The sequence below is a fragment of the Fusarium poae genome, chromosome 2, assembly GCF_019609905.1.
Source record: "Fusarium poae strain DAOMC 252244 chromosome 2, whole genome shotgun sequence".
Classification (NCBI taxonomy): Eukaryota; Fungi; Ascomycota; class Sordariomycetes; order Hypocreales; family Nectriaceae; genus Fusarium; species Fusarium poae.
This window is the reverse complement of record NC_058400.1, coordinates 9,294,988-9,320,316: the sequence shown is the minus strand read 5'-3', so window position 1 is coordinate 9,320,316 and position 25,329 is coordinate 9,294,988. Positions and strand designations below refer to the sequence as shown.

General features: G+C 46.9%; 6 protein-coding genes across 6 annotated transcripts; 3 read left to right on the top strand and 3 right to left on the bottom strand.

Annotated features, from left to right (window-relative positions):
• Window positions 1-982: 982 nt before the first annotated feature.
• Window positions 983-2,820, bottom strand: FPOAC1_007184 (uncharacterized protein; the record flags this gene model as incomplete). The annotated part of the gene is made up of 5 exons (XM_044851652.1): window positions 983-1,146; window positions 1,218-2,430; window positions 2,484-2,584; window positions 2,635-2,661; window positions 2,718-2,820. The coding sequence occupies 5 exons, from the start codon at window positions 2,818-2,820 to the stop codon at window positions 983-985; spliced, it is 1,608 nt and encodes a 535-aa protein (XP_044710364.1).
• A 5,319-nt stretch (window positions 2,821-8,139) lies between these two features.
• On the top strand, window positions 8,140-8,875 carry FPOAC1_007183 (uncharacterized protein; the record flags this gene model as incomplete). The annotated part of the gene is made up of 2 exons (XM_044851651.1): window positions 8,140-8,350; window positions 8,421-8,875. 2 exons carry the CDS (start codon window positions 8,140-8,142, stop codon window positions 8,873-8,875), a joined length of 666 nt encoding a protein of 221 aa, XP_044710363.1.
• A 240-nt stretch (window positions 8,876-9,115) lies between these two features.
• FPOAC1_007182 (uncharacterized protein) lies at window positions 9,116-14,440 on the bottom strand (the record flags this gene model as incomplete). The annotated part of the gene is made up of 5 exons (XM_044851650.1): window positions 9,116-9,561; window positions 9,612-9,698; window positions 9,750-12,845; window positions 12,900-14,119; window positions 14,424-14,440. The coding sequence occupies 5 exons, from the start codon at window positions 14,438-14,440 to the stop codon at window positions 9,116-9,118; spliced, it is 4,866 nt and encodes a 1,621-aa protein (XP_044710362.1).
• A 634-nt stretch (window positions 14,441-15,074) lies between these two features.
• Window positions 15,075-19,235, top strand: FPOAC1_007181 (uncharacterized protein; the record flags this gene model as incomplete). The annotated part of the gene is made up of 1 exon (XM_044851649.1): window positions 15,075-19,235. The coding sequence occupies one exon, from the start codon at window positions 15,075-15,077 to the stop codon at window positions 19,233-19,235; it is 4,161 nt and encodes a 1,386-aa protein (XP_044710361.1).
• Window positions 19,236-19,570: 335 nt separating this feature from the next.
• Window positions 19,571-20,473, bottom strand: FPOAC1_007180 (uncharacterized protein; the record flags this gene model as incomplete). Its single annotated transcript, XM_044851648.1, has 4 exons — window positions 19,571-19,603; window positions 19,663-19,793; window positions 19,849-20,036; window positions 20,088-20,473. 4 exons carry the CDS (start codon window positions 20,471-20,473, stop codon window positions 19,571-19,573), a joined length of 738 nt encoding a protein of 245 aa, XP_044710360.1.
• A 1,057-nt stretch (window positions 20,474-21,530) lies between these two features.
• FPOAC1_007179 (uncharacterized protein) lies at window positions 21,531-25,202 on the top strand (the record flags this gene model as incomplete). The annotated part of the gene is made up of 1 exon (XM_044851647.1): window positions 21,531-25,202. The coding sequence occupies one exon, from the start codon at window positions 21,531-21,533 to the stop codon at window positions 25,200-25,202; it is 3,672 nt and encodes a 1,223-aa protein (XP_044710359.1).
• Window positions 25,203-25,329: the final 127 nt, after the last annotated feature.

Here is a 25,329-nt window from a genome sequence, read left to right as displayed (position 1 = left end):
TCAATAGGGTAGGTGGTAGAGCGGGCGTTTATAGCGCTGCACTCACTGTAAATCCACTGAACAAGTTCCCACACATCGGGTTAATCATGAATCAACCTCTAGACATATTAACCAAAACAAAACATTCTTCATTCCATTCGCCTCCAATTTTTGTCAATTCAATAATTCGCCCCCTCGCTGCATCAAAAGACAACTTGTTGTTCTTATCTCTTGGCCAACTCTCCAAATTCCAACCCAGTCCAACGCCAAGACGACCGTTGATCTTGGCAATGATACAGTTCGAAAACGACAATATCCGACATGATACATACAGTATCCGAACGTACCACATGGGGAATGGTCCGAGGTTATCTTCAACCGCTCACTTGGACTCCGATCCAATCAAATACTGCGTAATCAATACTGCTTTGCTTGGCGCATGTCTTGGCTGTCGGCCGCACGCACTCACTCGCTCTGACTGTTGGTTTTGGGGTCAGGATCTTTTGTATTGCCAGCAGCCACTGACTCTCAAATCTACCTGGACCTTGTTTTGCTGTGACTAAGAAAAATCTGAACAAGGACAAAACCGACGCGACGAGTCTGGGGAATTAGTTTGCGGGGTAAACTCGACCTGGGGAAACATGGTAACATGCTAGAGAGATGGAATCACTACGATTGAGGTAGTGGGATTCATTATCTTGAACAGTCTCCGTCTGTCGCTGTCAAAATAAAGATAACCTCTACTGATCAGAGACATGGATGACCACAATCTGGTCCCTGCTGTCATCACTTAATTCTTGGCTTGACTCGGTAAAGTTAGAGTCCTTCTGGAACGAGGCACAGCACCACCACCATTCAGTGTCAAGTCACCAGTCACAAAGCACGGATAAGAAATAGGCACGCAAGTGGCTGCAGCCGATAACGAGTCTAGTTTCGCATTATCGTTATCTAAAGACAAGGAGGGCACAGCCGCAAAAGAAAATAACCCTGGTCGGGACGTCAGCTAAGGTATCCTCAGCTCGCGAGCCTTTTCGTCGTCTTCGTCGAACGGGGAGTCGGATCGGTTGGCGGCGTTTCCCTCCAAGACGGGTTTTCCTCGCATTTGGGCCCAGACTGTCTTGTACACTGGCTTGGCGAACAGCGCGTCCATGTCCTCTAGGGTAATACCTATTAAAAGAGAATGAGTCAGCATTTGGGATACCCACATAACAATTCTGGAAACATTTCTTGTAACTTACCCTTTGTCTCGGGCACGAAGAACAGTGACCAGATACCCATCAAGACGAGAATCGAACCAAAGAAGAAGTAAGCTCCGTAACCAAGATCGGAGATCATGTATGGCGTTGATCGCGCAATGATGAATGAACCCAACCATGTGTCGGCAGTGGTGATGGCGACACAAAGCATACGGATGTCGAGGGGGAAGATTTCGGAAGCATACGTCCAGGTGATACCTTGCCATGTCGCACAGATAATGATGGCGTTGATGTACACACAAACAATCGCCAGGTATCCCCATCCATCACGGTTAACAACACCAGCCGCCGCAGCAGCAGCAGGGTCGGCTTTCATGACATAGCCACCGATGTAAAGCATGGGAATACATCCAAGAGCAGCACCCCAGATGAGACCCTTGCGACGACCAACCTTTTCGACAACCCAAAAGGTGAACATGACCATACCGAGTGTCTTGGAGATGCCATAGAAGCCAGTGGAGAAGAGCTTCAGCGAGGTACCAGGAATACCTAGACTCTCAAAGATACGGGGAGCGTAGTAAGTGATGATGTTGACACCAGTGAAACTCTGCAAGAACATGAGCGCCATACCAATACCCATACGGTTGCGCACGCCCTTCTGAAAGAGCTTCATGAACTGCTGCTTCTTGCTCATCTTGTTCGTACTGCGCTCCTCAACCTGTGCGCGAATATCACCCATCTCTCGACGGATGTACTCATGATCACTCGGCATCCCGCGAATCTTGGACAAGATCTTCTCAGCTTCCTCAAAGCGATCACCCCTCGCCAACCAACGCGGCGATTCGGGACACCAAAGCATACCCAACGCAAGACCAACACCGGGCAAGAGCTGAAGACCCAGCGGGACAATCCACTGCGTCTTGGTCTCGACGTCGATGGTGCGGTCAGTTGCGTAGTTGATCCAAAAGCCCAGCATACCACCGCCCTGGGAGGCGATTTCGAAAATACCAATCAGACGACCACGGATGGACGGGGGGGCAGTTTCGCTGATGTACACGGGAACAGTGAGGGAGGAAGCGCCGAGGCCGAGGCCTGCTACAGCACGGCCGGCGTAGATCATGTTAAGATTACCGTTGGCGGCGGTCATGAGAGCGCCGCCGAGCAAGAAGATACAGGCCGCAGCCATGATGGTCCTCTTGCGACCCCATTTCTCAGCAATGGGGAATGTGCACAGGGCACCGAAGAAACAGCCAGCCTATGACTTTGTTAGACTTGATTGACATTGGTCTCTATCGAAGAGAGACATACCTGAAAGGTGGATACAATGTTTCCCTGGATGGTGTCGCGCTGTGTCTTTTCGACGAGGTCAAGGCCAAAGTCCCTCATGAAAGAGGTCAATGCCATTGTACCTTTTTACATGTCAACAATAGTCATATCACTATGCAGGGGGATGTCAAACCTCCAATAACAGAAGTGTCATATCCAACTGTAAAAAAATCAGCATCATGTCTCTCCACCACCATCTTGAGACTCAAAACTCACTGGCGAGGGCGGACATGGAAGCCACCGTGGCAATCAGGTGGATTCGCCAGTTCCGCACCTCAGGCGGATCATTGGTGCCCGACGCATGAGTATTCCAGCCCATTCGATTATGAAGTGTAAAGAAGTAGTAGCAAAAAAGCTTTGTCGAAAGATGTTTTGTTTCTAAAAAACAAGTAGAGTAACGCAAGATACAAGACGTGCAAGTGTCTGTAGCTGTTCTATGGTGAAAAGGGGGGAAATACGAGGCTTTTTAAAGCAATTTCTTTCAAGAGTATTTACTCATCGCTTTTCTATCCGAGAAGTAAAAATATAAGACGTGAGCTTTGAGTGGTCAAGATCATCGTAAACCGTTGTATTGCCTCCACCGGGCTTCCCCGTGGGGTAACGAGAAACGAAGGTAAGCAGGGTGACTGACTAACTATCCCCAGACTGGGGTTGTGTTTGAGCTAGTCAATGTTGCAGTGACAATTCTGAGCTTGTTCTGATCATGAGTGTGTCTGCTGTGGAGAATGCCAAGACGATAAAGGTGAGGGGAAGTTGGGATGTTGTTTTGAGGGGGTTGTGCTTTTCCGTGGTGAAGATGATTTCGCGATGTTGCTTGCGGGCGTTGTCATTACAATGGTGAATGACGTACAGGGCACAATCTTCAACCACCTGGATATCTCCACAAGTTCAAGCGATCAAATCCATATCTAAAAAGAAGTATCTTGTCAAAATCGTCTTGTCAAGACTTTTCATGCCCTGCCAAGTACAACACAACTTCAGGGTCCAAATGCCAATTTTCCCAGAAGCTCTTTACGATCTACGATACACAACTCCGGCCCGCCTTGTAAAGTTTAGCTTCCGAACAAGCTTTGAGGGTCAATCCGTCCGTCATTCAATCCCCGTCATTGGTCACACGACTCGTGCTCGGCAAGCAAATCTATGCGCCGAAGCATCCTTGTGCTGCCCCCCGCATGAATCAGTCGATTGCTTATTGTCAATGCCACCCTGGAAAGAGACTAACCTTAATTATTATTGTTATTTTAGCTTTGGGGTATCAGACAAATTGACCGCTGGAAGGATAAGAGATGAAATTAATAGGAACACTTTCTGTTCCTTAAACTATGCTTGTTGGGTAAATTATTTTTGTATCCTAACACTTAAGAGGTCATTTTTTTTGCTACCCACTAGACATCTCTGGCGGAAGAGTAGATTTTTGAAGCTAGAATTGGGGTTCAAGTAAATGCCTCGGTTCTTGAACGATGCAACGTTGACTGCCGATCTTGTCTGTGGGTTTGTTTGAGAGGCATTCCGTGCTGACATGGACCAGAGTTAGTTACCAAAGAATTTCTCTGTTTCTCGCCTATTTCTCCATCCTCCAGTGGTCCAACATCCTCGTTGATACCGGGAAAAAACGGAATGTCATCCATACAACGCAACACTATTGCAGCTAAGATCTGTAACCCCCAAAGTTGTGGATATCGATATCCCTCGTTGTTGTTAAGCTACCCCGGACCATCCCACCGAAATAAGCTTAAATCTTGCTGGTGCCAGTAGAATTCTAGCAAATAGTCAACCTTGTTCCGAGTGGGCTGTGGAGATAGCTTCGGAGGATCGGCGTTTAGAGAAAGCTGCCCCGCGTACCTAGACCTTTCGTCGTGGAGAAGGTTTGTTGATCTGACGCAGTGACATATTCGTAAAAGATCTAGAATTTGTATGTCTTCGGTTGCATGTTTCCGTTAATGAGTCACTGATCGATTATTTGTTCAAAGTCATTGAGGTCGCGCTGTAAATATGTCTGCTCCTTGTTAAAATAAATATTAGTAGATAAGATCTCATGTGTCAACTGACACTATAATCCTCTACAGTTTGTCTGTTGTTGCAGGTTACAGGTCCGATCTCAGCTGCGATACATCTTCGGCTCAAGGTCTAGATTTCCCCTCATTGATAAATTCACTAATTATGCTCGTCAACTTAGTCTCCACCGTCTGGAGCTTGGCCTCAGAAATTGGTCCATATCTAAGAAAAAGGTACACTAACACATGGCGGGCGTATCTATACACACGAGAGCGGCAGACTTCCATATTGCGCCCGCAGATATGCATCGGGATGTAAAACTTGATGCCTTTATCTAGTGGCTGTTAGTGCAGTTATACTTCGACATGGATATTATAATCCGGGGAAACCTAGACATCCATTTTAAGTGGGCAGCTTTACAAATCTCAACTCCAAATATGGAAAACATGGTGTTCCCTACGGAGCGTTTCCACAACCATTGAGACCGGTTCCAAACCTGTCGCTACTATATTAGGCTGTCGTCCTAGCCAGGGAGGCCTTCCGATTGATCCACCCGCGCTATAACAGCATAAATCTAAACATGGAATTGTCAACTGGATTGTATCTCGATCATGTTTCTACACGGCCAATTATTCACCCCTTGCATTCAGTAAATGTCGAAGCTTGGCCTTATCGGATCATAGATCCCCCGCAGGGTAGTGACAATGTGGAAGCTTGGAATGAGAGAACCAAGGCTTGACATTACAGCCAAGACTTGATCTACATATCCTGTGTTCTTGGCATCATTAATTGAGAGTGTATAAAGAATCGTAAGATAAATGGTAAACTCTGTTTCTATCCATATAATCTTTCATCCAAAAGTTTGGAGAACTTCTAGCCCCATTACCGACATTAGGCCGACGAATAAGGCCGACGACATCTTTGCAGATTGGTGTCGTTCGACCAACAGCATCACCTTCAGCGTATAATTTATCTTGAAACCACTCCAACTACCTAATATTCAAATATGTGACTACCTGTTACGTGGCGACCAACTCCCCAAACACAATTCCAACCTTTACCAGAAAGCCAATCACGTCCAATGAGCTGTGTTTCGAAATCAGCGACCTGTGATCCTGTATGGTGGCAGAATATCTTCTTGACTAGTGGCTGAACGCGCTGCATGAAGAACAAATCATGATCTGGGATAGATGCGTCAAGATAAATACGTCCATGTTGGAGATGCCGCCGTAGCATAAAATGTCTGATGGCACGAAGTTAAAGTTCTCCGTGAACCATTCTAGCTCATTGCCGAAGGTTGGAACGATATTGCCAAATTGCCTGAGCTTGTGAACCCAAGCTGGACCAGGGTGATGACGTTGTTATTGGCCTGCGGATAGTCAGTAGTGATATTAGTCAGGAGTATTGGATATCAGTACCTTCTTTCAATGCCAAAGATGTAGTTCGAGACGGCACAGGGTCAAGTTTGACTTGCTAGACGACTGAACTTATTTATCCTGTGTTCTGTGAATATATCGTTGCCTTCCTTACATAACTTGCATTTCTCTGTGTATGGCTACTAATGCATGCATAAATGACATCTCATCCCATGACCCACTCTTCCTTCTTGTTTGCCGGCGGAACTCATGTCGATCATAGACGAACTCTTAGCTTCAATGATCGCCCTTATTTCTGTTAAGGCTGTATGGCAGGAAAAGACTTTGGTCTGCAAGTATCGATACGGCTAGATCCTGAGAAATCTTCTGCCACAGGAATTGACTACTTCCTGTAGGTATCGACAGTTTCCGCGACTCATGGAATATGACACAGCTTTCAACAACGGTTAAATCGAATAATCTCAGTGCACAACAGCTCACTGATTTCGTAAGAAAATATTGGCATTTTCTCATTAAACAAAGAGCTAGAATTCTAGACAATTGGAATTCCCGTCGGTCAATTGGAGTACCTCTCTAGCCTAAGAGGTTTGACCCAAGTAGAACAAGCATCTAGGCGAAACTCGTCTGTTATGCTTCTGGCAGCCAATTGATCTGAGATCCGACTAGGAGAAATTTATCCATGGTTGGTAGGATCGTCATGTGTCCAGTGGCTCCACTGATCACCATGGATCTACTCAGCCATCGCCTAAGTCGCCGCACGGGATGTTTAATCTTTATGAAAAGCAGGGAACTTTATTTGAACCTCCTAGTTAGACTTGTCCGCTTGCAGTCATAGCGTGTAGAGAGAACTCTGGGGCCGATGCTCGTGTTGAATCACATATGACGTCGTAAACACACGACTCAATCCTTCGTGCGTTATGTCTTCGTATTTATTGTTGCATTGTAAGCCACTGACGCTGTTTCCTCCTAGGGTGAAGAGAAAAGGATTGAGAACGTGGGTATAAGCGAATTGCCAAAGCTAGTGTAAATCCTACTAAAGTAACCTTCCTAGCTCGGGCTTTGACATTACAGAAGAGCTCACTTTATTGTCATTAAGGCATCGTCCAAGTTTACACGAATATTAATGGAGGTATATATGTAAATCCTAATCATATTGGATCCTCCTGTATATCACCTTCCTAAATCAGTCTCGCAAGACAAACAAGAATGAATTCCAAGGTTCGCCTCATTCCTCCGCAATTGAAGTCTGTGTATATGTATTCGTGTAGATTAAACTGTTAGATGGAGCGTACTTCAAAATAGATAATTGCACTTATTCCAATATAACAACCTAGGCATGCGGTTTCAAATGTCTTCTGTTTATTTTTTAGTCATAAGTGTATATAGTATCTAGTACCAATATTAAAAAATAGAAATAAATGGATGCATTGGGATAAATTAGAACTGGCAAGAGTAATTATTATACCATGAATATTTTAGACGTCAATTGTTGATGGTGTTGATAGTTTGTTTACAATGATGATTAGCGCCTAAAGTGGTATAGTTTGTGCTGTCAGCACCGTTTAGATAACACTATCTAGTCGCGGATAACAAAAGTACCGCACGTGACGGTATTTACACAGCCTATTTTTGTTGAAGTAGGAAAGACTAATATGGATGACTTGCTGCGATTAGAATCCTACTACCTGATGATCTGATCCTCCTATAGGTTTGTACTACCTATGATGAAAGAGTAGCCAGTCGTCCTAGAAATGAAATCCTGCGAAGTTGGAATATTTATCGGTATGCAAAGGTATACTCTAATATCTCAATACATTTTCCAGGTTACTACTTCTTCAATACTGGAAGATAGTAGAACTTCAATGTCTAAAAACTCACTCTCTTCAATATCAGAATAACTAGGAATGAGAAATTCAAGTTATGATAGATGTCTTTACTTCTGCGCTAAAGTCATTCCAGTATCTGAGCGTAACATGGACAATCCAATCAGATCCCTGCAAATTATACTCAACTCCAGACAAGATCTAGGATCCCTATGTTGGAAAACGTAGAAGCGATCGTCGATCTTGACGATCATCACTGAAAAACAAGATTCATTCCTTGCAAATAAATTTGTTCCTAATTTATGTACAGATGGAAATTGTATAAATACCCCTTCGGATTGTGTTAAAAACGAAACCATAAAAACAACCAACAGTTCATCTCATCAACTTTCACTCAAACTCTAAAGAACTATTCCGGATACACAAATATCACCACATCACAAGATGTCTTTCAGCAAGCTCCTCGTTGCCTCTTTGCCCGCTCTGTTAGCTCTCCAAGCTGTTTCTGCTCTCCCAGCTGAGAAGAATCTTGAAGACCGCCAGTGCACTGGCTGCACTCCTCCACCTGACACTCTCCCTGATTACTACTGCCCCGTCATCGACTCGGAGGAAAACATCACTGGTGAAGCTTGGCAGGTTGGTGCCTCAGCCAAAAGTGGTGCTAGTCAGTTCCCTACTATCTATCTCGTGTTTTGTTCATATGTATACTAATATGCTATCAATAGACATTGCCACTGGCCAAGCATACACTCAGGGATCGAGCTGGACCATTGGTGGTAGTCTTGGACTCAGTTTCGAAAAAGTCATCACCGGCTCAGCATCTCTATCGGCCGAGGTTACAGAGTCCATTGAGATCACTGTCAGCACACAGGTCGAAAATACATGCCCTGAGGGGGGCGAATTCTATTGCTCAATTCTCGTTTACCCTGGAATGAGGCGTGTCAAGGGCCATATGGAGCTTTTGCTACCAGGTGCTGAGTGTCCCCTGGGTGCAGGTCTAAGTGAGGGAGATTGGGAGATGGTTTCGCCACGCAAGGACAAGTCCAACCTTCCCTTCTATACTACTGACTTGTGCACTTGCGGTAACCTTGAAGGTGCCGACGGCGAGGGACATCCAGAGAAACTGTGCCGTGAGGATTGTGTCACACCTGCTAGACTCCGAGGTACCAATGCCTTTTAGGAGTTTGGAATTGGAAAGATGGACCGACTGAGTTAACAGTAGTCGTTATTGTTTTCTGTTGTTTATTCACCACTGGGTATTGTTTACATATCTTCACTGTCTTTATAGTTTGCATTCATATCACAACAACTGTTTCAATTAGCAGCTGCGTCAGGATGCAAGGTGAAGTCAATAACGATTATGTGGGTAGTCTGAACAGATTCATCAAGAAGTTCATGATATTTAGTTCAGAGGAGTAACTTATGCTGTCAACAACGGCGAAGCTACATACATATTCATAAATCCCTCCTTCAATCTGTCCGGCATCCTGGCAATGCCTTGCAACCCCTTGTCACCCCATCCAAAACTCTGAGCCAAACCCTCAATGAAGCCCTTCTGACCACTCTCCCCAAGAACAGGACTCATCCAAGCTTGATGAACTCCCTTGTACCTATCTTCGACATTATCGATCGGCTTGACCGGTGCCCAAGCTTCATCTGCGGTGATAATGTTTGGTAGACGCCTATCTGCAGTGATTTCAACTAGATCCGCGCTCGCGACCTCATACGCTGGGAACGGATCGGGAGACATTGTCGGCTTGGGGGCTATGACTCGGACACCTGTCATGAGAGGAGCGCTGTTGTCGTTTGTGTTGAGAAGATCGCCGACGTTGTTGCCACTTCTGCGGGGGTCAGTTCGTCGATCATCTATTACTTGTTAGTTGGATTCTTCGAATAGGTTGAGGCTCAGGACTTACATCTTGCCCATAGAGCACTCGGGAGCTTTTGCGTGTATCGTTCAAATTGCCAATCCTCCCCACCATTACCTCCATCTTCATGCATTACTTGAATGGTTAAAATCGAAGTCATGGACGCGGTTAGTTGCATTGGCCTACTGAAAACGTCATCCTGCCGGAAGATAGAAGTGCCTGAAATAGACGTTCGAACAGCGGTTATTGCCATTTTGCATTCAGCAACAAAGACAAATGATCCAGCTCGTACAGTCCAAGGATCATCCTTTCCCCGTTCCGGCTTGTCATCTGGGTTCAAAAGGCCAGACTCAGCCAAGAAGTTATGTGCTTCATTCCTGGGTCTCTTCATGGTAAACGCTCGGGTGGGCTCGGTCAGCGGCTTCATGCTCTGACCAGTGATCAGAGATTGCGCAGAAACAAAAGAAGACGAAGGCGTTTCTTGAAGAACAAGATCGTAAAAGTCTAACAGACCAATTTTTTCTTCCTTGGTAATATGGTCTCCAAAGTTGATATCAAACGCGACGATCCAGAAATCCACGTGAACACGGCCAGCAACCGGTGGACCCCAGAGGTACAACTCAGCACCGATCTGGACAGAGATTCGGATGTGGATGAACCAAAAGTCAATACTGAACCCTACACCAACGGAGACTCCAGCTGACATGTCAAAGTGGAAGGGTCTATAGTTGATCAAGAAATTGGCAAAAGCGTCAAACCAAGCGGAAAGAGGCCCTGCTTTGAATGCAGCATGGAGACGACCGCCTGCCATGCAAGCTTTGGTCGTGATTGCGAAGTATGCTTCTCCAGAGACAGTCAAGCCGCCGCCAAGATTCCAACTGATACCTAGACGAGGAGGATTGGGGTATCCGATAGGGATACGGAAAGCCTGATGGTACCCGCCCAACGTGAATACAAAGTCCCCAATACGCTTCTTATCAGCAAGAGGTGCGTCAAACCAATAGCATAGAGCGAAACCGCCAGTTAAATGACAGTTAGGACTAAGGATGTAAGATCTAGGCGATAATTGAGCCTCGATCTTGAAGAAACCATAGTCGAAATCGAGCACAGATGCGATACCAAGTTCAGCGTGGGCAAGTTTGAGGCGTGAATTTGCAGAAGGTATGTCACATGTCGCAGCAGCGAAAATGCCCAGTTTGACAGAGTTGCCGAACTGGACCGATACCACGGCGTCAATACTCAACATACGGAATGCAGAGAGCTTGATGCCGAATGCGCCCCAGTACGTGCTATCAAATGGCTGAAACCATCCACCTGCTGATGGATCAGTGAGACCAACCAGTACATCCTGCGCATTCCCATTGCCGCTGAGTGAACCACTGTTGATAAAGGGGAATTCAGAAACTTGGTCGATTGTGGGTAAACGAACAGAGCTGTTATATCCAAAGCCACCACAAACCCCGCTAATTTCTGCAAAGGCGAGAGTCATCAGAGGGCCGTTGAGTTTCGCAAAAACGAAGACGCTTTGGAATTGGCCTGTATTGTCTTTGAGAATGATGACACCGTAGAAACCAGCTGCCTGGAATTGCCACGGGCGGAATCCAACGATTAAACCACCGGCGTAATAATCCATTTTCCCATCATTGCCGTGGACGATGATACCACCGATTGTCAATGGCGATCTGTCGAAAGAAGCAGCCAAACCGCTGATGTCAACGCTGATAGAAGGAAGTTTGTCCAAGGATTCGAAACGACAGTTCAGAGTAAAGTCAAGAAGAGAGAATCCTATTGGACCAAGTTGGAACGTTGCGTCAAATACAATTGACATGGTCTTTTCTTTGTACTTGAGTCCAACGTTACTGATCGCTACTGGACCAGCTGTCTTCTTGTATGGGGCTTGTGCACTTGGACCTCCGTCTTGCATCTGATCTTCAGTACGTCTCCTGCCTTTCCTCTCAGGACCATCTAGGTCTCGAGATAGAGAAAGTTGGGGTTGCATAAAGGCATAGCTGAGAAGACAGAAACGTCCACCCTTGCCGTCGCGAATAATGACGGCAAAGTGGCAGCCTGAAGGGACCAGCATGTCAGTTGGTTTACTCTCACTAGGTTTGACCTTATCAGCCACAAGTAACTCATCGCCTTCCAGCCCGGTATTGAACAGAGCGACGTCTTCCCGGGTAAGTCCGGTGATTTGTCCAGGTGCTCTAGGTGGCTTCGGGTCTTGGACAAAAAGGAAGTAAAGCTCGTCCAGTGGCTGCGTCAAATAGCCAACAAGGGGAATCACAAGGACCATCTCTCCAAACCCGCGTATAGCTGCTTTGAAGAGACGCTTGGAAGGATCCGCCGGTCCCCATTTGGTGCTGTGGATCTGCGAGAAGAGTATCTGAAGATCACCAACGTTGAGTTGAGCCAAAAACTGGAATGATTCGATGTCAACATTGTCATAGCTTGTTGTCTTCTTCAGTACATCGATACTGAATGCATCCTTATTCTCGGAAACAAGCAAAGTGTTGTTAACGAAATCCGGTATATCAAACTCGGAACCAAGAATATCCGCCAAGATATCTCCAATCTTGACCTTCTTACTCTCCGGGTTGAGGGCAGCTTTGAACTTGAACCCACTAGAATCGTAGGTAAAGTCGAGGTTCAATCTTAGCTCGGCAATGACAAAATCACCTGACATAGCAAAGCTACTTCCAACAGTAGTAGAAGCTGTACTACTTGGCTTCTCGTACGCGTACTCAACACTCAAGGTGTCGATAGCGATAGAGCTGACAAGTGGTCCAATATGGTCCTTTGAATCCTCATCAAAGAACTCGGCGAGTACAGCTGCGTATAGACTTTCAATCTCAGCCTTGAGAATCCAGGACTGATCAATAGAAGAATAGCTAAGAGACCCGATAAAGGTTGCGGAAAGGTCCACGGGTGAGTCTTTGTAAGGATCGATCAGGATGGAGATTGCAGCGCCGAATGTGAAGGCGGAACTGCGTCCCCATGTGAAAGAGGTTGCAATACCTAGTTCACCGAGATAAGGTTGAGGCGCAGAAGTGGGAGAAGGTGGATTGGCTGCAGCGACACATTGCAGGGCAAAGGATTCTTGGGATAATTCAATGAATGCAACGGATACATTGGAAGGGAGAGTATCTGGAATGTTGTGCAGTGTCTGGCCTGGAATAAGAGTGGCAATGTCGATGGATGTAGCAGGTGAGGGAGTCACTGGTGTGAGAACGGTCCAGTGCTCTCCGGTTGGTGTCAAGTCCCAGTCCTGGAGATCCACAAAGCCTAGAGATTTTTCAATCAGCAATGATATCCATAAACAGTCAGACTATTACTCACTGTTCCATAGATCTCCGGCTAGAGTACCATTAGTGCCAGTGGATCGCTTCCACTCGTATGTAATCAAGAAGATGGGCGGTTCCGTATCTTTTCCTTTGCCAAAGTTGGCAGTGACCTCGATATCGAAAGAAAACGAGTCAAGCTTGGGATCTTCTTTGTTTTGGGTCGTGTCGAGAGTCATGCGAAGCCTTCGCAAAGTTGCATTCGGAAAGAGTTTGGTACCACCCTCTTCCTTGTTCAGAAGCTCATCTACGCCCGACTCAACAGAGTTATCGCCCGCAAGGTCAGATAACCACTTGAGTGTCCCCGAAAGAGGATCAGGCGAGACGAAAGTGAAGATGAAGTCAATGGTAGATGAGTTGAAATCGATACCAGCAAGCATGGAAACAGCGTCATTACCACTACCGAAAGTGCATTCAATACTAAATGCAACTTCGCCGCTAATAAGAGGCTTCTCGTCTTTCAGCACCATGTTGTTCTTGTAGATGACGTCGGCACTGTCAATAACAAGACCTCTAAGAGAAGCTGAGAATAATTCTTCAAGTGCCTTGTAATGTGGAATCTGGAATTGAAGACGAGTTTCAATACGTTTTGAGTCAGATGGGGTAAACCATAAAGCGTTCCTCCTAGGAGGTGCTCCTTCTCCTGGTGTTTCGAGCGTCGCCTGGAGGATGATGACAAGGGGTGCCACATATTGAGCCACATCATCTTGATTCGCGGCCTTGAAAATATCTCTGACAAAGACTTCGGTGATATCTTCCGTCTTTGTAAAGTCAAGACCACATATCAACGCTGTCCCATTAATGCCAGGAGGTTCGATACGAGAGCCTGTAGCATCTCCACTCATAAGAGCGGTGGACCCAAAGGTGAAGAGCAGGACATCACTAGCTGAGCTAAAGACCAGTGGCCAAGGCTGAGATAGCTCAAACACGAAGCTTTCAATATCTTTGGCTGCCGACTCATCAACGGTCAGAGAGGCGCTGACACCAGCGTCGATATTCTTGAACCATTGTAAGGTCTGGTCTGAATCGTCGAAGCTGGCTTCTGGGCTTGGAGCTGTTGACAAGATTATGACCTTGTCTGGGTTCAAACTCTCGACAAACTTGTCCGCTGGACTGTCTGCTGATAGAACTTGGATATTCTCGCCGGGTTCTTTTCTAGCAGAGCTAGCATAGATGTTGTAGGTTGTAGCATTGGCGCTAATGGTAGCCTTCTCGCGGCTTGAAGGATGTGAGGGGATAGTCATGTTAGGACTAGTTCCTCGACAAAGTATTCTCAGTGCTGTCAATAGATGGTATTGAGTATTCTTGGACGTTATAGTAAAGCAAGGTATAAATGATGAGACAAATAAAAGTTGACTATGTCAAAGTGCAGAGCGGTTTTGTTACAGGTGGGCAAGGAGTCTAGGACACAAACTACAGCTGACTTAGAGACTAGAGAAGAATAAAGAGGATCCGTGGATTCTTTCGTTCTACTTGGCCGGGGACCAAGATAGACCCCGAACATTATCTCCCAGATACGTACCGTACCAGATCTGCCATCGGTATGTTGATATCAATTATACGGTTAATTGCATGTTTCACAATTACTCAAGAAGTTGATGATGGTGTCATAGAAATGTCTGTTGTATCTGCATATGCAAGCCAGCAAGTCACTGCATGAGCATTTCAGCTTCACGAGCCGTTTACCCTCTCACTGCATACATGTTGTTATCTTTCGTACACCGGTAGCATAAAGTGGACCAAGTACGCAAAAATATCCTGATATGGCGTTGTGCATTACCGCCTTTATTCGGGACGGTTCGTTTCAGTACGTTGGAAAAGAGGGGGAGATGATATGGTAAAACAATGTGAGACGTGACGGTGAAGGCAGAAAATGTATCTTTATAGAGTGGGGTTGACATAATTAAACAGCCATCTCTGGTCACCAGAATGGCTTAGAGATGCTGCATAGTTCCGTCTACTTTGTTCTTGGCTGTTATGTTTTCTGGCACTCTAATAAACGGCAACATGCGTGTTACACAACGTGAATGGCATTAGAGTCAACTGCCGTTTCAATCCGATGGAGAAGAAATTGGTCGGGCTCTTGATAGAACCAACGTAAAGAAAGACTCCAACTTATCATCATTCTTTCAAATCTCACCCAAATTCATCATCAACTATCCCTACAACAACCATGAGCAAAGACACTGGAATCGTAGACTTTGACGTCGCTCTAGTACCTATGCAACTGGATGCATTCGTTTTGAATCCAGCCGTATGCGGTACAGGCAAAGACGACGATACAAGCGCACGCATCTGTCCCATTACTCAACCCAACTACACATTCCTCAGACTCGACAGTTTCCTTCTTCAGAGCGATGTTCAGAATCATGTTGCCCTGCACAATACTGCCCCAGCATCAATCAATTCACGCTTGACTGATCTCGGTGGTCGTCCCAACCCGACTCCCCTGCGTCATCGTCATGGTGTCTATGTCCACTGGACTCTGCCTCGTTTCTATAGATCTGGCGTTTCTGCAACAGATTCTGTTCCAGAGTCTAGACGCAAGAAAGAAAGGCTTCGTCATGGGTTGGATGCGACTTCTGCTCCGCCTGAGGCTAATTCTACTGGTGGTACGCCGGACTTTTTGCAGCCCCCCACACGATGGATTGTCGTTCGAAAGCTTGAGCTTGATAGTATTCAACCTTCAAGTGCCAAGGATGCTTTCAAAGATCGAGAGTACGAGGCGTGGGTCGTTGAAAGCGATTTCGTCTGGTCTCTGGAAGATATCCCAAATCGGGCAGATCTTCAGACAGATTTTGCGCCGTTCGTGCTTGGACATGCAGGCACGGATGTGAACATCAATGAACAAGCTGAAGTCTTTATCGGACGCAAGACTCCACTAGCTGAGTGGACTGAAAACCCAAATCCTACCGTTGAGCCCCCGGATATCAGTCTTCTCCGCAGCGGGAACCAGCTTTTTGCTGATTTTCAGATGCACAACACCAATGTCTTCAGTATCCTGGACAACTTTGAGTACGGAGATAATAAAGATCCTTCATATCTTGACTATGCCAAGGCTAGCTACTACATTCTCGGCTGGCACTGGAAGGATACTGTTGATCCACTCTGGAACTCTGGTGCCAATGTTACCCACGGAGAAAGTCTTCAGTCACTTTTCATGACACTGCAAGGAACTGATGAGGCAAATCCTGATCCTTGGATGGAATATGAAAGCCAGATTCGTATTCTTTGCCACAGTTGCATGTACGATGTGACTTGGGATCATGAGAATAAACCCAAGAGCGTTCCAGCAGATGGCTTCAGTGATCGCCTGCGTGATCAGAGTCAGGCTGCTATCGCAGTTGGAACAACTCCCATGGATGCACTATTGGCTTATTGTCACGCTCGTGCAAACACTGGTGAGAATTCAGACGACGTCGCCAAGTTGGAAGAAGATATCTTGGCACTAGAATCTCTCCTCCAAGCACGCGACGATGGTGTAGAAGGACAGCGTGAAGCAAAAGATTCAGTGTATAACTGGTCCTACACTCGTTCTCCAGGCGGCACAAAGTATTTCTTTGCCGAGTCCGAGAATAGCGCTACCAATCAACCTACTGAGCCTCCACCCGCAGCTATTCAGGCGCTCAATGAATTGAACCTTACTCAAGCCCTGGTCGACTCATGCGAGAGAGCCATGTTGCAGTATCGCTGGGATATGTTTTCACTGTGGTGGAAATATGCCAGCGATTTGGGCCAGAGTGATCATCAAGGAAATGACCAGAATGAGAAGTTCAAGGCTGATGCTGCGAGGATTTCTACCCGCATCAGAGGACTACAGACCCGTATTGGAAGTCTTCAAACACGGGTTTCAACTCTGCTTACAAGGCCCTCTCTATCTACTGTTGAATCGACTAGTGAGCCTGTCTTTTACGGTGGTAATGATCCTACTGTCCTGATTGGGGGTATCCCATCTGGATGGGCGCTCGATTATCTTGATAACCTTGCTATTCGCGCACCATACCAGACCATCACCGCCGATCAATCACTTCCTACCAATCTCAATAGCCTTGTGGATCTTGCTGCGTCCAAGCTACCTGGTATCCTACGCTCTTCTGCCAAGGATTTGCTTACCGAGTTTCATGTCCTCCGTCCTGGAGGCGGTGACTCGGGTACACCAAGCAAAGGCAAATTCTATCCTCAGTTCCACGATCAGTTGACTACTGATGGTCGCTGGCGAGATCAGTGGGGAGATCGTCAGCCCTGGTTTCCACTCTATGCGGAGTGGGAAGTAGAGTACACACATATTCCTTTTGATTACTGGAAGCTGGATGAACATACTGCCCGACACTCTGAGGACAAACTAGTCAGATATGGTATTACTGTTCCATCAACCAGAGATCCTCCTCCACCACTATGGGAATCTCTTGGGCAGAAGGATATTCGTATCTTATCAGGAAGAGTACTCATCCTTCCCCAGCCAAGTTTTGCCTTGGGTGCCAAGATGAAACAGCTGTTCCACAACACGCCGCCCAGCATCCTAGATGAGTATCTACCAGAGGAACAGCGAAACAATCTTCTTTCAAACATTGGTGAACTCTCATACTTATCATCACCACTGTCCGGCTTCACAAGCGGTATCGTCACCCAAGCAGAAGGCAGCCATCTAAAACCTGAGAACAAAGTCGTCGGTCCAGAAGGAGAGCTCAGCTACGTTCTCAACGCAGCAGCATTTAACCAAGCCGGTCTAACGGAAGACAATCTGAAGCTCATCAATGGAAACTCCGCCTTGACGCCTTACGCTGCTCTCGTCAACTTCACCGATAGTGACAACTGTCCTTTTAAACCTGTCACGCATGGCCAGTTCAGATTTCGCAAGTTCAACGTTATTGATAAGTTTGGTCAAGCCCTCATGGCGATTGATCAGAAGCCGCGCAGGGATGGACCACCGCCTGTCTATCCCTGTATAAGTAACTTTTATGCCCCGCAGGAGATCACTGTGGATGGGAAAAAGTATGCCAATACTGTGATTCAGGATAAGTCAGAGCAGTGCGAGTTTCTCCAGTTGCCACCGCAGATCAATCAGCCTGCTCGAATCAATGCCAAGTTCGTCAGACGCATTTCGGATGACCCAGATCCTGGGTTCAGAGGCTCTGCACCTTGGCGACCAGTGACGGAATGGGAGTCTCCAATTTGGGGATGGGTCATTACCAACTACGCCGACTACGGTATACAGCTGTTCTTACCTAATGGTACTTTTTACCGTGAGGTTCGTGTGGGAGGTCCTTTGGGCACTCTCCAATCACCCAAGTGGTTACCATTCAGTCCTGACCCAGATACCCAACCTACGCCAGATACTCGTGAACTTGATGCCCTCATTTCTAGACTCGCTGATCCCAAGTATCTTCTCGGGTTTTGGGGTATGATCACTACAGCGCAGCAGAAACTGCCTCCTGCACCAGGTGCTTATGCACAGTTTCTCAACTCCATTGTTGGGAAACCACTTGCACTTGTCAACACTGGTTGGTCTGTTGAACTGAGTGGACCGCCTTTTGAGATTCAGAGTACTCAGGCCAAGGTTATGGAACCTGAGCGTACTCTGTTGAAATCGTCGGACCCGAATGACAAGACTCCGCATTATGAGCTTCAGCTACGCCTCGGTAATGAGGAAGCGGGCTATGATGGACTCGTTGGTTACTTTGACACGAGTGATACTAGCTCTGATCAATTGAACTATGACAAGATCAAGACATTCTTCCTTCCAGATGGAAAGCCTACTGAGCCGTTGATCGGTCTTGATGCAAAGGAATATCCCATGTTTGAGCCATTCTGGCAACCTCCGTTCTCCGAGACTTCAACACCTGACCCCTTCATCTACGAAGATAATCGCAATACTCGCATGTCAATCTTTGGCGCCATTCTTGATCCTTTCACGCCCGTCCATGCATACTCCTCTTTTCTCCCAGCGGCGGAGTTACTCTTACCACCATGGACCTGGCAAAAGGCCATGGACACAATGACGGCATTCTTCCACGCAGGACCTTTAACAATGCCCGTCAACGACGTTCCTGAATATCTCGAAGCGGAAACGCTGACCACCAAAAATTCGCGTGATATTCCCAAGCGGAACTTGTTACTCCCTTCTCTTGGTGGTGGAGACTGGAGTTGGTTTCAGCCGTATGCTGAGGGACAGTCTGCGGGTGGTGAGGATGGGAACTCTGAGGCGATCTATAATCCGTTTGGGATTGAGAAGAAGGGGGATTTGATGAAGCCTGGTTTTCAGGACGGTCCTTATACGGCTATTGAGGGATTTCTTCAGTTGCGAAATCCCGTCATGGCTCCTACGGACCCTTGATGTGTGTCTGTTGTTCAGTTCTATAGTGTTTTCACGTTGTTTATCATAGTAATTACATGTTTTTGGCTGGTTTTTACTTACCCCTAACACATTGATGAATATTTTTATAATTCCAAGTATATTGAGTATACTTTTAATGATTACGATTATCAGTCTGCCAATGATTGCCAGTTATTCCCATGTATCCAATGTCCGTTCAATTAATAGCCATAGATCCCTCCCCTAACACTACCATAACACCTCTCTCTCGTCTAGACTAAGGATTCTTGTCCAAATAGTGTACAAAATAATCATCCTTCGATTCATCCTGATCCCTAGCCACATAAAACAAATGATTAATCCCATTCGCTCTGACCACAGCCAACTGACTGTCCTGCGCAATAGTAGCGGTACCAACAGTTTGAGGAATACCCCAAGACCCGTTTACCTTCATCACGCGTCGAATACCTCCAGCAATCATCCTTCCGCAGTAGTATAGATAGACAGTACCAGAGTCAAACACAACGGCGAGTGGACTATTGCGCTGCATATCTCCAGCCGTGCCGATCGCTGCGCCGGCTAGATGTTACAAGTTAATGATTGAGGTTTCTAGATCAGAATGAGTATTACTCACGTGTCCCACTGCCAACAGTGTATTCCACGAGAAAACTTCCTTCGTAGATGACTTTTCGCTGTTGGGTCTCTGTATCATACCAGGCACAAGCGAAAGAATTAATCCATAGATCATGGGTCCAGGTCAGTTGGGTTACCTGCCAGCCACCAATTTGACGTTCAAATAGAGCTCTACCGTTGCCAAAAGATCTAATCCTGTTAGCTTGCTTTAGTTCCAAAATGAATCGAATATTCTCTCACCTGCTAAAATAAACCCAAGCATTCTCATCGTTGGCACAAGAAGTAAGTGTGAGATGTCCGACATCTACCACATCATGCACCCGGTACAAAGGCGAGATTTCAGAAAGGTTACGGTCGTCGTTGTTGGTGACTTTGAACGGATTATCCGTTGTTAGAGCAAAGACCTTTTCTGAGTCCCGGAGGCTCACGCTCGTCATATGAGAAGGGTTGGTAATGTATTGACCATCGCCGATATCTTGAGGGACTTGTATATTGTCGTCTGGGTCGGCATCTTCAGTTCCAGACCAGAGAGCAAGACCGAGTTGAGCTTTCCCGGTGCAATAAAATAGTTTGATGACTTTGTCACCTGGGACGCTCTTGTCGATTAGGGCTGTGATGGGAGCCATAATTGATGTTATGGCCAGTTCTCGTATTTCTTGGACTGCCAGAAAGTCTAGGTCGGGGAGATGCTCAGATCAATTTAGGTGGGTGGTCGAAAAACCCCTTCATCTTGCCTCTTTTCTCATTCCCTTGGAACCAAGGCACTTTCACCACTCAATCTTTGCGTCGTACAGACGGAGACCAACATGTCGGACAGACTCTGGGCATGAATGCAGTGCATTGTGGCTTTACCTCTCTCTATTCAGTGATGATTGTCATGGCTGTCGGCAGATACGTAAAACATGTTGTGAATGAGTAACTTGTACGCATTGTGACAAAACGGGTAATACGTGTTTGTGATACAGCAAAACAGACGTCTCGGTGTATCGTGGATGTCTTACTGCATGTTTCACTGTAACGGGTTTTTTGCACAACATTTTATGTTGGCATATCGACCAGACACTTCCCCGCCTCTGATTCTTACTTGATTCGTCTTAGTCGATCGTCTTCGGGATCTTATCGCTCCGGCCCGTGCTTAGCCAACCCACCTTTATTTTAACTGCATCCGAAGTGAACTTGTCGCATGGAAAGGACGGATGATCAAGTGTATTGTGTCACATTCGTAAGACATGATGCTCTTATGCTATTCGGCAATGAAAGCCCGGACGTACTATTGCATCAAGTCTGCTGTCTCCCCGCGCCTCGTTAGTTGCATTTCCATGATGCAGTATGCTCTAAGATAACCCGTGTTGCAGTTGTGGTGTTCCTGTGTAATTAACTGCATCTTCCAAGTGGCGGAGTTTTGAATTGGGAGTAAACATGTCCTGATTCACAATCCTATATCGGGCGCAAGTGTTTTGGCTGGGTTACTGGTCTTATCATTTTTATGCCACCAAGTACCTTCACTACCTCGCTCTTATCCAATTCATCAATTATTGTAGCCCAAATTTATCATTTTCTCTGACAACTCATTGCTTCACCCAACTTTCCTTTCTGTCCTTAAGGCATCCTTACTTCATTACCCTGCAGTCTGAATCCATTCGACACAGACAGTGACCCATACCAGAGCGCCAGCAAGACATCATGGGCATCTACCCTGGAGGAAAAAGCACGCGTATCGATTCTCCGCGCCATCTAGCGCTACGTCACTACAGACGTGTTATTTCCGCCAATCAAGTCAAAGCCTCTTCCCAGCCAACAACATTCCTGGCAAATGGTGAAGCAGTCAAAGAAGAAATCGATTCCTTGGCCCCAGGTGAACAGAAACTCAACTCATTCTGGGCCCCCGGGATCGAAGCAGGTCCCAAACATACCATCTCCGTCAAGCAGAGTATCAATGCAAACGGAGAAATACTCAATTTAGAAGCTGATCAGAGCTTCTATGTTGATGCACCCCAATTCTCTCTGCCTGATGGGAGCGTTCACTCTACGTATCCTCCAGCTGGGTACAGCGATGATCATCGTATCTTGCCTCATGTCGTCTTGACTGATCCTCATCTCCCGTGGGAGAGGCTGGGAAGTCCGAAAGCTGGCACCAACAAGGAACTCAAGGCTCAGATGAAAATGCTGGCCTTGAATCCTACTGGCCAAGGGGTTCCACCACGGAACCGTGTACCTTGGCTTGTTATTTTCTCCTTCTCTCAAGATGAGCTGAGACTACCTCCAGAGCACCTGGGTGGTTCGGGAAGCATCTTTCGTAATACCAGTAGTGGTGTCATCAAGCCGGTCAAACAGTCATCCACCATGACAGTCAGCATGAGCATCGCCGACTTGTGGAAGTTGACCTCTGAAGTGACAACTCCCGTCACGTCGAGACTCGGTCCTGGCTCCATGGCAGAAAGCCGTGGCGACTTTATCTTCGTGCCGCCAGACCTGTTCACCAGTCTCTTCTCGACCTTTGACGGGAAGGGTAATCGGGTCAAGGGTGCTAGCCCCGAGACATCGCAGTACCAATACCTTGCTCATGTTCGCAAGATCAATGGTTCTGGAATGGCTCTCGCTGGTGTTGAAGATACAGCCGTGTTTAGTATCGTTGTGGGTAATAGGTCTGGACCTCTTGAAAATACCATTCCAACCACCATGTGCGCACATCTCGTCTCAATCGAAGGTGTCGAGGCGATGAATTATCCGACACAGACGCACAAGTACGTGGCTCTTTCGTCACTGTATAGTTGGAACTACACGGTCCTTCCACCAAATACACTCAACGTCCCAGACGCTTTCGAGAGTATCGGTCGCACCCTCAACGTGTTGCGAGCACCAGAAGAAGTCATCACGCCTCTGCAAAAGTCAGACGACAAGATCAAACAACTAGTCGGACGCCGTCTGACTGATGGATACACCCTTATGAAATACAGGACCCAAACAGGCGAGGCGACTGTGGCACTGTATCGTGGTCCCTTCACGCCTACATATGTCCCAACTTTGGAACATCTGACCAAGTGCTCAACATCAGGGTTGGACTTGCAGATCCTCGATAAGCAGATCGGCATCATGGATATCACATACTCTGTTGCATGGCAAGTCGGACGTACAATGGCTCTTGGTGATCAAGCATTTGTGGCTGCTCTGGGACGTGTACGAAGCGAGGTTCACGCAGACGCAGCTAAACAAGTCAAGATCAATGCTATCAAAGATGTCAGAGACACTGCGTTTAGAACTAGGAATGATCTCCTGGAAGACCTTTCTTCTATGGTCAAGGGTCTGACTGATGTTCACCTTCACAAACGAGACTCAGACTCTGAGCTCGGAAGGGCACGACCTGGCAGACCCGTCTTTAGACACGGAGGACCCAAGAGACGTTGGTTCCATAAAAGGCTCCGACGTCGTGATCGGCCTTCCCTTTCGTTCTCTTCACCTGTCTTTGAAGACAAGTATCCAGATGCTGCGCTACACTCTGCCCGCAGACTGGCGTCGAGTCGATCTGGTGATCCATATGACGAGACGAACGATCCGCAGTCTTCAGATTGGATGACTGTGCTCTCATGGCTGGTCGATCGTATGTTTCTTGCTGGTGTGCCAGCACACTGTCTTCTCCCAGACCCGTCATACCTCGGGGAAGAAAGCCTCCGTTTCTTCCATATCGATAGGAACTGGGTAGATGCCATGATCGATGGAGCTCTATCTCTGGCGAATCATTTCGGTACCGATGAGGACCGTGTGGCTATCAAGAAGGCTCTCAATGACTACATCCACCGTGTCCCTGACGGAATGGATCATCGTGTGCAGATACCCGCATACGGATTCTATCTCCGTTCCGATCTGGTGACCATGTTTCCGGATCTTCGGGTCGAAGTCTTATCCAATGACTCTGCTCTTAAAGCTGCTGGTCAAGTTCCTCCTACTGGTGCACCTCTTCTACGACACGAGATTATTGCCGATGGAGTGATGATGGCTTTCATGGATCGCGCACCTGGATCTGCACAGTTCTCGTCTCTAGTTTTGACGCAGCCAGCTCATCAACAGCGGTTTGCCGTTGCTCGAGGACTTGAAACTGGGGAGATAAAGGTAGATATCAGACGGCAATACACCGTTGACCAGAGTATTCGAGAAACCGATGGAGACAGACGCAAGGCATTGAAACAAGTCACGTATACTCCGTCCTCGGCCAACAACATATTCACATGGAACTCCCAGCCCCAGAATGTCAACGACTTGCGAATCCTTCGTCTACCCGCATTCGCAGATCTTCAGCTTGCAACTTTGCGGGAGATGATGGGGAAGCAACCAGGAACAAACGCACCTTACTTTGAAGATGACACTTCAACTTCAGCACTATTCGCCATGCAGCTGAATGATCCCATCTACAACTTGACAATTAATATGCGTGACTCTTCCAGGGCTTCGCGGGCATTAGCTGATTTGGCACCACCTGACTCTGGAGATGGAAGCCCTGAGGTGAGGACCATGAATATGCTACAGGCAGTGCGAGTTAAGAAGCTCTCTATTCCTGGTGCCGCCGTAGTCACTGCAGCTATTGAAGAGGATTCAGATCAGGATGAAGAAGGCAATATCAGCAGTTATGAAGGATGGGACTACTCGAGACCTACGGCCTACGCGCCTTCTCACGATGGCCTGTCAACTTGTCTAGCGCCTCATGTCAAAACCCTACCACTTTATAGTGGTTCAATCCCCAGCGCCCCAGCTATTTCCCCCAGCACAACATCAATCGGTCACGGTGGAACCCTTTTAAGCAACCGACCACCAGAATCAGAGCCAGCGTCAGCACCAAGGTTTCTCATACGTGTCAGCAGTAACTCAACCGAAACCCATGATCAAGTCATACTAGACAGGACAAATCTTCCCCAGGACCTAATCTTTTCCATCGTCCTCAAGCAAAGCGAGATCAACCAGTATTTACTAATGGAACTAACCATCGACATCGCGCTTGGATCCAACGACCCGACATACTTCTTGATGTCCAATTACACCGGTCCAGGCGCACACATGTTGACGAATCTGCGCTTCAACGTTATTCCTACGACGTTTCATGATACGAATCATAATCAGTATTGCCTGCGTATTCGACTTCTTCCTAGAGCTGAGAAAGGATGGGTTATTGCCCCAACTGTCAATGAGTTGAGTTTCCTGTTGGGCTTGGCTAGTATTAATGCTCCGAGGGGCGGATTTGGAAGTACGACTGCGACTATCCAGTCTCGAGCTAGGTATTGCAGAAATCCGGCTCGGGTGATGGATGATATCAATATCATGATTGTTGAGAATCCTCCGGTCTCGGTAACAGTGGCGATGCGGTAAAGGCCTTCTTGGGGTTATCGTTGCACGGCCAGTCTTAGTATATAGTAGCACATCACAAAAGCTCCGTCACTCTAGTTCTGAAAAAATCACCCTATTCATATCGCTCAGCTATTACTCTCGAAAATAG